The 14,366-nt window shown below is 39.8% G+C and overlaps 1 protein-coding gene across 1 annotated transcript in view; it reads right to left on the bottom strand.

The window, feature by feature from the left end:
- Positions 1-14,366, bottom strand: part of cckar (cholecystokinin A receptor) — a 22,638-nt gene extending 8,272 nt beyond the window's left edge. Inside the window, exons 1-4 of the mRNA XM_033651786.2 lie at positions 13,690-14,366; positions 12,882-13,133; positions 1,102-1,363; positions 474-601 (exon numbers count right to left, since the gene is read on the bottom strand). Of these exons, the coding sequence (XP_033507677.1) occupies positions 474-601; positions 1,102-1,363; positions 12,882-13,133; positions 13,690-13,810 (763 nt within the window). The 5' untranslated portion in view covers positions 13,811-14,366. The remainder of the gene's footprint in view (positions 1-473; positions 602-1,101; positions 1,364-12,881; positions 13,134-13,689) is intronic.

The following is a 14,366-nucleotide window of genomic DNA, read 5'->3' as shown; positions in this document are numbered from 1 at the left end:
AGAATATTAAAAGAGTGTTGTTTTATCAGGAGCATAAAAGCCTTGTTGACTTTGCGATGTGTAATACCTGGCCAAACTGATGGGGAGCAGCGTTTCACCTACAAGCAATCTATCTCCTAACAGCAGGGCAGGAATACACAAAGTTCGACCAAACTGTTGAAACTCTGAGGGTGCTTTCAGACCTAGAGTTGTCTTGCTTTGGTCTGAATCAGGGACTCATTTTGTTACAAAGCTGCGTAATTGCCGAGAGTTGGTTCATGTTCTCATAGCAGCCCAGATAAAACCAGCTTTTTTGAATATGTAAATTTAGACTTATGTGTCTTTAAAGATTTTTGTCTTCAGTAGAAACCAGTGGGAGCAGAGTGCACCTGAGATGGATGCAGACATTGTAAGTTTTTTGTCTTTCCATAGAATTCATCGACAATCATTAAGATATTAAATAACGCCGATGTTGCTGTGTTTTATTTCCACACCTCTGTCAGATTTCCTGCTGGACATCTCAAACGTGATTCCCCGGTACAGCTCCAGGCAGATGAGTCCATAGGCTGTCATCATGATGATCCCGGGGATGAGGAACAGCAGCAACAACAGGGACACATACCTGCAGGGGACAAATTAGCTGGAATAAGTGGACGTAAAATGAGCTTTCAGTGTATCTAATTTAAATCAACAGCAGATCCAAATTGCTTTGCTGATATTGTAATCCCTGCCTTTGAGTCTGGACTGATATCACCATGACAACACAACTGTTAATGTGTAATAAGCCTTGTATGTTCTCTACATTGTTTAATCTTTATTTTTCATTATCATGGTCAACATGTTTTGTTTTTCAAAGGTGTTCTGTATAAATTTACCTGACACACTGACTATATTATTGCAAATTTTATTTTGAAGGGTCAGATCTGTGTGACACCAGAAGATTTCCCCAAGTGGTTGTCTCTCACCAGCAGCATCAGACGGAGAAAATCAATAAAAGGGCCGTCTGAAATTAGCAGCGGGCTACTTTAGCTGCCACACAATCTTGAGTGCATCTGAGTGTGAAGACACCCTGCTGGGACAGTAAAGGTACGACGCTCCCTAATGCACTTATACTGAGCTCACCAGGCCTGCAGGATGATGTCGTTGGGCCACGCCGTGCGGCACATGTGCCCGGTGCTGTTGTTGTGGCGAGTGAAGGGCTTGAGGGTGCTAGAAATTGGGTAGGGTAGCATCAGGATGAAGGACATGACCCAGGTGGCAGTGATGACCTTGGCGGCGTGGGATTTCGTCTGCCACGCCCTGGAGGTCAGCGGTTTACAAATGGCGCTGTAGCGCTCCAGGGAGATGGCCACCAAGTTGAACGTGGAAACACTCACTGAGACACCTGAACAGATCAAAGTTAAGAGATGACGGACTTTTTTAGTTTCAGTGTTGAGCAATTAATCTGAAAAAAAAAAATCCAGGGGCGGAAATCCTGGGGGGGACAGGGGGGACATGACTCCCCCTTCAGTAAAGCTGTACCCCCCTAGAATAATTTGAGACACAATTAATAATTTTTGAACAATGCAGTAGTATTTATTAAAAGCACAATGTAAGCGGTGCTCATTATAATCGCACAATAATGTGCTATTTAAATCTTAAAAGATTTAGTCCCCCCCTCCCATTCCTAGTAGTGGTATACGACAAAGATCTCAAGGCATCGATCTGGCCTCTGAATTCCCCAGATCCAAATCTGATTGGGGTGGGGAGTGTACTTGGTCTGTAATGGTGTTTGACTGGGTGGTACTGTGTAAAAAAAGTAGCCACCATGAAGTCACCCAATGGTTTGTGGACTACCATTTTAAAGTTTGGCATTTTGGCCGTGGCCATCTTGGTTTCTTGGAGCCAGAAGTGACCATATTTTGAAGACAGGTTGGAGCTATAGAGGAGCATGGGGACTGAGAACCCAAGGATACCATCATGGTAGCGACTTGTCAATCACAACTAACCACGCCCTAAATCATGCCCTGCTTCATTGTGTATTTTAATATTGTGGGATTTACTTTAATACTGTTCGTACAGCTACTCTATAAATGGGACCAAAAACCTTGAAATGAGCATCATGCTGTTTTGAGGAAGACTTGAAACTAGAGACTGAGATCATAAACTCATTAGGAAAATGCTAACTGACGTAGTAAATCAAGATTGAAGAAGAGAAGTGGTATCATTTTCTCAATCGCCCCCTGCTGGCCATTAGAAATAATACAGGTTTAAGACACTTCCACACTGACTTCACTTTAAAGACCTGGAGGTAACCTCTTGGGAAGTACAAGTTTTTACTCTCATGTCAGTACAGTAAATATGGAGTTACAGCTAGAGGATGGTTAGCTTAGCTTAGCATAAAGACTGAAACAAGGGGAACAACATAAAAAAGGCTGCTGCTTCGTACTTAAAGGGATAGTTAAAGTGGGGTTGTATGGGATACTTATCCATAGTCAGTGTATTGTGTGAAGTAGATGTCAGTCAGCATGCCGTCAGTTTGGAGAAGCAGGCTGAAGTACTGACACGGAAGCTAAGCAATGTACTGCTGTGGGCGGGGTCAGCAACAAAACGTATTTTAACCACCTAAAAAAAATCAATACCCATTGAAGTGTATGCTATATTGGGAGTATTTCCACTGCTTTACCTTTCTGTCAGACAGCCTGTTCAAACAGGAAAGCTGTTAATGGCTTCAGTTCCCCATTATCAAAGCCACCAGACTCCATTGAAAAAAACAGTAATTTTAGCACACTGAACACAGGAGCTGCTGGTGTGCGGCTACTTCAATAAGTTAGTTAGTTTTTGTCATAGTGCGACGTTGGTGAATCAGAACTTACCATTCTAAATGCCACCATCACACAATAACACAAACAAAATAAGTGTCCGAGGCAGTAATAGACCAGGCAGCTCCTACGTTTAGTGATGTTAAATCGCTGTTTTTCTCAATGGAGTCTGACACTGAAGAGAGCGATGTAACACTTTGGTTTTCCCATTGAAAATCAATGTCTGACATTTAGGTAAAGCAGGGAAACTACTCTCAATATAGCACACACTTGAACTGATATTGATTTTTTTAGGTGGGATTGTTTTTTAGGAGGCTAAAATATGTTTTATTGCTGACCCCTCCACACCAGTAGATACATCGGCTGTGTGTAATATACTGTCTATGGATAAGTACCCCATACAACCCTACTTGAGAGTAGCATCAAACTTCTCAGCAAATTCTCAGCAAATAAAGCAATGTAACTATTCCTTTAACTATCAAAATTTGCCTCCGCCTTGGTTCAGTTTTTCCTCCCTCTGCCACAGGCTGTGTAACACCCAGAATGGTCAGCATCCTCAGATCATGTACTTCACTGCGAGTGATGCTATGGCACATTAATTTTTCGTCACATTAAACTGCTGAGCGGCCACAGAGCACATCCTGCACTATCCGTTACACGATCAGCGTTAACACACTCACAAGAACAAATATAAATACACTCAAATTATCCCTTGTACAATCCACAAGGAGCGACACATAAACAGATAAACAGAGGGGACAAATGAGGTAATAACCCTGGATGACAGCGCTCCGATCTCACTTGAAGGAGCAACAGGAAGTGAGGAGAAAAAAAGAAAATCAGATTTCCTAGCGGACCTGTAATTGGATGAGAGTGAAATATTAGTAAAGGTGTGCCATCTGTAATGACTGCACCTTATTACAGTTTTCCCAGCGGAGGCTTTCTGAGAGGTAGGGGAAGAAACTCCAGGAGTTAATCAAACTCACACGCAAATTAAAGCCGAGGGAGCGTTGTTTCACATGCCTGATCTGATTGACTGTTTGTGGCCTCTGCTGCTGATCGTTGGAGAGGTAATTTGGAAGTAATTTAACTCAGGAATTGACATAAAAATTGTCAAATTTTCTGCTTGTAAAAAAGGTGAGGTCCATTCACTGCCACAAACAAACACAAACTCAGTTTTATCCTCTCGAGAAACTGAGTCCTCAGATGAGGACATCACATTTTGGGTTTACTTGACCCTCTACTTTATTCTGCTTAACTTAGACCTGTTGTCCTCGTTCGTGGACACTTTTTGTGCCATCTAGTGGTAGTAAGAGCACAATACACTAATCCATGTAAAAACAAGATGGCGGCCATCTCTGCCAAGTTAGTCTGCAGCTGATCCCAACACAAAAGTGGACAAGGTCCAAAACCTGATCACATTTTATGGTTGAAACTTGTTTATTTGAGATTAATGATGTTTGTAGTTTGATATGGCAACAAATTTGACCAACTGTTGCAACAGTAACAAGATAAGACGCTGTTAATTGAAGAAGTACTTGTTTAAGGATACTGGGACTTTATTATAGTTTCTTTTTTTGGGACATTGGGACTTTATTGTTGTCTCGTTTGAGGACATTGGGACTTTATTGTTGTCTCATTTGAGGACATTGGGACTTTATTGTTGTCTCATTTGAGGACATTGGGACTTTATTGTTGTCTCATTTGAGGACATTGGGACTTTATTATCGTCTCGTTTGAGGACATTGGGACTTTATTATCGTGTCGTTTGAGGACATTGGGACCTTATTGTTGTTACGTTTGAGGACATTGGGACTTTATTGTTGTCTTATCTGAGGACATTGGGACTTTATTGTTGTCTTATTTGAGGACATTGGGACTTTATTGTTGTCTCATTTGAGGACATTGGGACTTTATTATCGTCTCGTTTGAGGACATTGGGACTTTATTATCGTGTCGTTTGAGGACATTGGGACCTTATTGTTGTTACGTTTGAGGACATTGGGACTTTATTGTTGTCTTATCTGAGGACATTGGGACTTTATTGTTGTCTTATTTGAGGACATTGGGACTTTATTGTCGTCTCATTTGAGGACATTGGGACTTTATTATCGTCTCGTTTGAGGACATTGGAACTTTATTGTCGTCTCGTTTGAGGACATTGGGACCTTATTGTTACGTTTGAGGACATTGGGACCTTATTGTTGTTACGTTTGAGGACATTGGGACTTTATTGTTGTTTAGTCTGAGGACATTGGGACCTTATTGTTGTTACGTTTGAGGACATTGGGACTTTATTGTCGTCTCGTTTGAGGACACTGGGACTTTATTATCGTGTCGTTTGAGGACATTGGGACCTTATTGTTGTTACGTTTGAGGACATTGGGACTTTATTGTCGTCTCGTTTGAGGACATTGGGACTTTATTATCATCTCGTTTGAGGACACTGGGACTTTATTATCGTGTCGTTTGAGGACATTGGGACCTTATTGTTGTTACGTTTGAGGACATTGGGACTTTATTGTCGTCTCGTTTGAGGACATTGGGACTTTATTATCGTGTCATTTGAGGACATTGGGACCTTATTGTTGTTACGTTTGAGGACAATGGGACTTTATTGTCGTTACGTTTGAGGACATTGGGACTTTATTGTTGTCTCGTTTGAGGACATTGGGACTTTATTGTCGTCTCGTTTGAGGACATTGGGACTTTATCATTGTCTCGTTTGATGACATCGGGACTTTATTATCGTCTCGTTTGAGGACATCGGGACTTTATTATCGTCTCGTTTGAGGATATTGGGACTTTATTATCGTCTCGTTTAAGGACATTGGGACTTTATTATCGTCTCGTTTGAGGACATTGGGACCTTATTGTTGTTACATTTGAGGACATTGGGACTTTATTATCGTCTCGTTTGAGGACATCGGGACTTTATTATCGTCTCGTTTGAGGACATTGGGACTTTATTATCGTGTCGTTTGAGGACATTGGGACCTTATTGTTGTTATGTTTGAGGACATTGGGACTTTATTGTCGTCTCGTTTGAGGACATTGGGACTTTATTATCGTGTCATTTGAGGACATTGGGACCTTATTGTTGTTACGTTTGAGGACAATGGGACTTTATTGTTGTTACGTTTGAGGACATTGGGACTTTATTGTTGTCTGTTTTGAGGACATTGGGACTTTATTGTCGTCTCGTTTGAGGACATTGGGACTTTATCATTGTCTCGTTTGAGGACATCGGTACTTTATTATCGTCTCGTTTGAGGACATTGGGACTTTATTATTGTCTCGTTTGAGGACATCGGGACTTTATTATCGTCTCGTTTGAGGACATTGGGACTTTATTACTGTCTTATTTGAGGACATCGGGACTTTATTTTCGTCTTATTTGAGGACATTGGGACTTTATTGTTGTCTCGTTTGAGGACATTGGGACTTTATTGTCGTCTCGTTTGAGGACATTGGGACTTTATTATTGTGTCGTTTGAGGACATTGGAACCTTATTGTTGTTACGTTTGAGGACAATGGGACTTTATTGTCGTCTCGTTTGAGGACATTGGGACTTTATTATCGTCTCGTTTGATGACATCGGGACTTTATTATCGTCTCGTTTGAGGACATTGGGACTTTATTATCGTCTCGTTTGAGGATATTGGGACTTTATTATCGTCTCGTTTAAGGACATTGGGACTTTATTATCGTCTCGTTTGAGGACATTGGGACTTTATTATCGTCTCGTTTGAGGATATTGGGACTTTATTATCGTCTCGTTTAAGGACATCGGGACTTTATTATCGTCTCGTTTGAGGACACTGGGACCTTATTGTTGTTACGTTTGAGGACAATGGGACTTTATTGTCGTTACGTTTGAGGACATTGGGACTTTATCATTGTCTCGTTTGATGACATCGGGACTTTATTATCGTCTCGTTTGAGGACATTGGGACTTTATTATCGTCTCGTTTGAGGATATTGGGACTTTATTATCGTCTCGTTTAAGGACATTGGGACTTTATTATCGTCTCGTTTGAGGACACTGGGACCTTATTGTTGTTACATTTGAGGACATTGGGACCTTATTGTTGTTACGTTTGAGGACAATGGGACTTTATTGTCGTTACGTTTGAGGCAATTGGGACTTTATTATTGTCTTGTTTGAGGACATCGGGACTTTATTATCGTCTCGTTTGAGGACATTGGGACTTTATTATCGTCTTATTTGAGGACATTGGGACTTTATTATCGTCTTATTTGAGGACATCGGGACTTTATTATCGTCTTATTTGAGGACATTGGGACTTTATTGTTGTTACGTTTGAGGACATTGGGACTTTACTGTCGTCTCGTTTGAGGACATTGGAACTTTATTAACGTCTCATTTGAGGATATCTGGACTTTATTATCGTCTCGTTTGAGGACATTGAGACTTTATTATCGTCTCGTTTGAGGACACTGGGACCTTATTGTTGTTACGTTTGAGGACATTGGGACTTTATTAGCATCTCGTTTGAGGACATCGGGACTTTATTATCGTGTCGTTTGAGGACATTGGGACCTTATTGTTGTTACGTTTGAGGACATTGGGACTTTATTATCGTCTCGTTTGAGGACATTGGGACTTTATTGTCGTCTTATTTGAGGACATTGGGACTTTATTATCGTCTTATTTGAGGACATTGGGACTTTATTGTTGTCTCGTTTGAGGACATTGGGACTTTACTGTCGTCTCGTTTGAGGACACTGGGACTTTATTATTGTCTCGTTTGATGACATCGGGACTTTATTATCGTCTTGTTTGAGGACATTGGAACTTTACTGTCGTCTCGTTTGAGGACACTGGGACTTTATTATTGTCTCGTTTGATGACATCGGGACTTTATTACTGTCTTGTTTGAGGACATTGGGACTTTACTGTCGTCTCGTTTGAGGACACTGGGACTTTATTATTGTCTCATTTGAGGACATCGGGACTTTATTATCGTCTTGTTTGAGGACATTGGAACTTTACTGTCGTCTCGTTTGAGGACATTGGAACTTTAATAACGTCTCGTTTGAGGATATCGGGACTTTATTATCGTCTCGTTTGAGGACATTGAGACTTTATTATCGTCTCGTTTGAGGACACTGGGACCTTATTGTTGTTACGTTTGAGGACATTGGGACTTTATTATCGTCTCGTTTGAGGACATCGGGACTTTATTGTCGTGTCGTTTGAGGACATTGGGACCTTATTGTCGTGTCGTTTGAGGACATTGGGACTTTATTGTCGTGTCGTTTGAGGACATTGGGACCTTATTGTCGTGTCGTTTGAGGACATTGGGACCTTATTGTCGTGTCGTTTGAGGACATTGGGACTTTATTGTCGTGTCGTTTGAGGACATCGGGACTTTATTGTCGTGTCGTTTGAGGACACTGGGACCTTACTGTTGTTACGTTTGAGGACATTGGGACTTTATTATCGTCTCGTTTGAGGACATTGGGACTTTATTGTCGTCTTATTTGAGGACATTGGGACTTTATTATCGTGTCGTTTGAGGACATTGGGACCTTATTGTTGTTACGTTTGAGGACATTGGGACTTTATTGTTGTCTTATTTGAGGACATTGGGACTTTATTGTTGTCTTATTTGAGGACATTGGGACTTTATCATTGTCTCATTTGAGGACATTGGGACTTTATTATCGTCTCGTTTGAGGACATTGGGACTTTATTATCATGTCGTTTGAGGACATTGGGACCTTATTGTTGTTACATTTGAGGACATTGGGACTTTATTGTTGTCTTGTTTGAGGACATTGGGACTTTATTGTCGTCTTGTTTGAGGATATCGTGACTTTATTATCGTCTCGTTTGAGGACATTGGGACTTTATTATCGTCTTATTTGAGGACATTGGGACTTTATTATCGTCTCGTTTGAGGACATTGGGACTTTATTGTCGTCTCGTTTGAGGACATTGGGACTCTATCATTGTCCCGTTTGATGACATCTGGACTTTATTATCGTCTCGTTTGAGGACATCGGGACTTTATTATCGTCTCGTTTGAGGACATTGGAACTTTATTATCGTCTCGTTTGAGGATATCGGGACTTTATTATCGTCTCGTTTGAGGACATTGGGACTTTATTATCGTCTTGTTTGAGGACACAGGGACCTTATTGTTGTTACGTTTGAGGACATTGGGACTTTATTATCGTCTCGTTTGAGGACATCGGGACTTTATTATCGTGTCGTTTGAGGACATTGGGACTTTATTATCGTGTCGTTTGAGGACATTGGGACCTTATTGTTGTTACGTTTGAGGACATTGGGACTTTATTGTCGTGTCATTTGAGGACATTGGGACCTTATTGTTGTTACGTTTGAGGACATTGGGACTTTATTGTCGTGTCGTTTGAGGACATTGGGACCTTATTGTTGTTACGTTTGAGGACATTGGGACTTTATTGTCGTCTCATTTGAGGACATTGGGACTTTATTATCGTCTCGTTTGAGGACACTGGGACTTTATTATCGTGTCGTTTGAGGACACTGGGACTTTATTATCGTGTCGTTTGAGGACATTGGGACCTTATTGTTGTTACGTTTGAGGACATTGGGACTTTATTATCGTCTCGTTTGAGGACATTGGGACTTTATTATCGTGTCATTTGAGGACATTGGGACCTTATTGTTGTTACGTTTGAGGACATTGGGACTTTATTATCGTGTCGTTTGAGGACATTGGGACCTTATTGTTGTTACGTTTGAGGACATTGGGACTTTATTATCGTGTCGTTTGAGGACACTGGGACTTTATTATCGTGTCGTTTGAGGACATTGGGACCTTATTGTTGTTACGTTTGAGGACATTGGGACTTTATTGTCGTCTCGTTTGAGGACATTGGGACTTTATTATCGTGTCGTTTGAGGACATTGGGACCTTATTGTTGTTACGTTTGAGGACATTGGGACTTTATTATCGTGTCGTTTGAGGACACTGGGACTTTATTATCGTGTCGTTTGAGGACATTGGGACCTTATTGTTGTTACGTTTGAGGACATTAGGACTTTATTATCATCTCGTTTTGGGACATTGGGACTTTATTATCGTCTTATTTGAGGACATTGGGACTTTATTATCTTTGACAGTGTTTAGCTTCTTATACTTATCAGGTCCTACTGATCCCAAATAGCTGGGAGAAATTCAAAATGCATACCAAACAAAATTTCGGGTCTCAAACACCATGAAGTGAGGAATTTGATTGGGAGGATTTTGCGCAGATTTTCAAGTCTAATTATAAAATTAACTAAAAGCAGCCATTTTGATTTGTTTTATGTCCAATTTTGTCATATTTAACACAATTATGTTTCTGCAAAAAGAGGAAGAAATGAACAAAACAGCTTCAAAGGAATCCATTATTTTATAGTAAAGTCTGTCTTTCTCATCTCCTGTACTGATTTTATGTTCCTGCGCCTCACTGAAGCAGGTCAGGTTGTGACATTTACCTGCACTTAGCTGTGTTATGTTCAGCTGCTGTATCTTACATCACCCTCCTGCAAGCACGTTACACCACACCGGCTGCTTGTACCTCATATTCAAATGAGCACACAGACACTTTTGTCCTTCAGCAGATGAATGTGAAAACAATATTTAGTGTCAAACTCTGCATATACATCACACTGCACCTTGAAGCTCAGATATCCAAGTGAAGTGACAACAAGCAAAACACGTTTATGAGTGTGGGCAGACGTTAAAGTTCTGTTGATAATGGTTCAAACTGTTTTGACATTTGTACAGATTGAATTCTTCATTTCCAATTTACCCATGTCATTCATAAATAATGATTTTGCTTCTACGCCATCTATCATTTTGCTCAAGACTTACGAGCCCTGTCATTATTCATGATTGAGGGAGAATCTACCGTCGAATAGAAGAAACAGCCTCGATTGCGCTTAAAAAATTGTAGGCATAGCAACAGGAAAAACTGAATTGGTGCTGCAGATATTACGTCAGGTAAAATTAAACTTTCTGACAAGGTGTCCGTCGACTAGTTCTGTTTTTAGCTCATGAAATCACCAGGAGTGTTTGAACATGCAGGGAAATGAACCTCAGGCAGGACATGTCCTAAGATGACTTCAATTACCCTCGATCTCCGACATATAATACAATTACCAGCATAAAAAAAACTAATATAATAATAATGAACCATGGACATACAGAGATGAATTGTTTTGCACTGGGCACGACAGATGTATTAGGCAGACATGGGTTTGAATCAGAGGGCCACAGAGCGTCAGTGCAAAAATTTTTACGGATTTAAATCAAACTTTGATGCAAATTTAAACAGATTTGGTGAAGTCTTTACTTGCAGCTGTCGTGATTTGCTTAGTAAAAGAAACTCTACTTTGGGGGACAATTATAAAATGAGATATCACAATCGTCATTTTAGGCAAATATTGATCTGAATTATAGGGCAACAGAGCATCAGTGCAAAGTTGTTAACATTTAAATCACATTTGGATGCAAAATTTAAACAAATTTGGCAAAGTTTCTACTTGCAACTGTACTTATTCGCTCTCCTTGACAAAAAGAAAGTCTACTTTGGAGGATGATGATAAATTAAGGTATAACATTAATATTTTTGCCAGAATAGGTCTTAAGTAGAGATCAACAGAGCATCAGTTCAAAACTTTTACACATTTAAATTGAACTTAAAAACAAAATTTTGAAAAAAAAAAGTCAAATTCTGTACTCGCAACTGCCGTAATTTGCTTGCTTTAAGTAATAGAAAGTCTGCTTTGGGTAATAATGATAAATTCAGGTATCTCAACCTCAACATTTAAATTCAATTTGGATTCAAAATTTAGACAAAGTTGGCAAATTCTCTACTCACAACTGGTGTCATTTGCTCTCCCTGAGTAAAAAAAAGTCTGCTTTAGTGGCTAATGACAAATTGAGGAGTCACAACAGTATGTTTTGGGAAAAGTGAGTTTGAATTAGAGGCAACAGAGCATCAGTGCAAAATTTTTTTAACATTTAAATCAAATTTGGATGTAAAATTTGAACAAATTTGGCAAATTTTCTATGTACAACTGTCATCATTTGCTTTCCATGAGTAAAAGAAGTCTACTTTAGGGGGATAATGATAAATGTAGGTAACACAATAACATTTCTGGCATAAGCAGTTCTGAATTAAAGGGCAGCAAATAATTTGTGCAAAATTTTTATACATTTAAATAAAACTTGGCTGTAAAATTTTAACAAATTTAGCAAATTCTCTTCTTGCAACGGTCATAACTTGCTTTCTTGAGTAAAAGAAAGCCATCTTTGGGTGATAATGATAAATTGAAGTATCATAATAATATGTTTGGGAGACCTGGGTTTGAATTAGAGGCAACAGAGCATCAATGCAAATTTTGAGGACACAAAAACTTGTTTAACATTTACATCAAATTTGGATTCAAAATTTGAAAAAAAAAAAAAAAAAGGGCATTTTTTTAAAATGTAATTGTCATTTGCTTTGCTTGGGTACCTACATTGGGTGTAATGATAAAGTATCATAATAACATTTTTGGCAAAAGTGGGTTTGAATTAGAGGGCAACAAGGCATCAGTGCAAAACTTTTATGTATTTAAATCAAATTTGGATGCAAAATTTGTACAAACTGGGCAAATTTTCGACTCACAACTGTCATAATTTACTTTCCATGAGTTAAAAAAAAAAGTCGTTTTTGGTTGGTAATGATAAATTAAGGTATCACAATAATATTTTTTGGCAGAGATAGATTTGAATAAGAGAGCAACAGAGCATCAGTGCAATTTTTTTTAACATTTTAACATTTATATCAAATTTAGATGCAAATCTGAACAAATTTGACAAATTGTGGACTCGCAACCATCATGATGTTCTTTCCTTGAGTAAAAGAAGTCTACTTTAGGGGGATAATGATAAATTTAGGTAACACATTTCAACAATATGAGGTTGATTTGGTCATAAAAGTTCAATAAATTGTAAAATTTAACTGTAAATGAAAATTTAAGAGGAGACAACAATTAAAATATATCCCAATTTAAAGATGACCAAACATAACTTTTTAATCCCACTCACCCATGAAGTACATGACCAGCTTGCACATGCCGGTGCCGAAGATGAAGTCCCTCATGAGGTTGGGGATGAGGGTGAAGGGGATGCAGACCAGGGAGACCATCAGGTCGCTGATGGCCAGAGACAGCAGGAAGAGGTTGGTGACGGTCCTCATGCGCCTGTTCCTCACCAGGACGGCGATGATGAGGCTGTTACCCACGACACTGAGGAGGAAGATGAGGCTGTAGAGGACGATCCGCACTGTCTGGTTGATGTCTGACAGGAGTGGGAGGCACATGGGTACACAGTCATATAAACTCTGGGTATGTCATTCTTAAAATGTGCGCTATTTTGGCTCACTCAAGCAGATTTACACCCTAAATCACTTTAAAATCATAAAATATTCCTGTGTGGTGACTTATAAACCGATTGGGGTCAGTGTCTCTTGGTGTGTCACCATATTAGGTCTAAATGGATTTTTTATTGTAGATTTTATCCACAGAAATGCGCAAGCTTTGTGCGCATTTAATCCTCTATCCTGTGGCTATAGCGTGAATAATGTCACATCTGTCCACTTGACATTGGCAGAACTAGTGTACAGAGACAACATATGTGTCACTATTAGACTACATGAGCTTTATGGAGGACCTGAGCCATATGCGTAATGCGCACTGACGCAAAAAAAAGCCCAAAGCGGTCACTCTTTTGGCACAAACTGGAGACAGTTGTTTGCATTGGGAATAAATATTAATATCAAATTTCTGAATGCCATTATCTGCCATTGGACAGGATGTTCCACAGCATGTGGACAAAATAAATAGATTTACAGTACCTTTAGGTTCGGGCGAAGGCTCCTGCTCGCACTCCGAAATGTTCTTGATCCCAAAATTACATAAAATCTTGTTGAGGTCAGTTGAATTTATGAGCATGTCGTGTATTGTAAACGTCTCCATGTCGCGCTGTCGCTGTGTCTCTCTCTATAGCCTCAAGTAAAATCAGTCATATGAACAGCATGCGTCATGCTCTTGCAAGAAAAGAAAATGCTCCAAATGATGAGACGAGTATTTCCTCTCAGCTGAGTTTTTAAAAAAGGGAAAAATAATAAAAATAATATGGTGTTCTCGACAAGTTTCCCGTGCGCTCCCAGTGTGGTGCGCTGCGCTCCACCAGTGCTCAGCATTCACTGACTATATGTGCGACGGGACACATTCTTGAGTGCTCAGCCAGCCTTTAGGGTCTGAGAGCAAGTCAGCCCCCCCCCCCTCCCCTCCTTTTTTCTTTTTAAATAAAACACTCACTCATAAATCATTGCAGTAATAGAGGCGCTGCAGCGGTAAGTACACAATATGCTCTGCGCGCTGAGCATTCCTCTTGCTTCTTTATTAATACCTCTAATGTGTCTCATTTCCCGGGTCATTTATTCTGGAGCCAAAATCCGAGGCGCGCAACAGAAATTAACTTGATTGAGGATATCAGATGTTTGGTGCCAGGAGTGCTCTGCTCCGCATC

The sequence above is a fragment of the Epinephelus lanceolatus genome, chromosome 22, assembly GCF_041903045.1.
Source record: "Epinephelus lanceolatus isolate andai-2023 chromosome 22, ASM4190304v1, whole genome shotgun sequence".
Lineage (NCBI taxonomy): Eukaryota > Metazoa > Chordata > Actinopteri > Perciformes > Serranidae > Epinephelus > Epinephelus lanceolatus.
The sequence above is the reverse complement of the archived record's forward strand: the minus strand, read 5'-3'. Positions and strand labels throughout refer to the sequence as shown.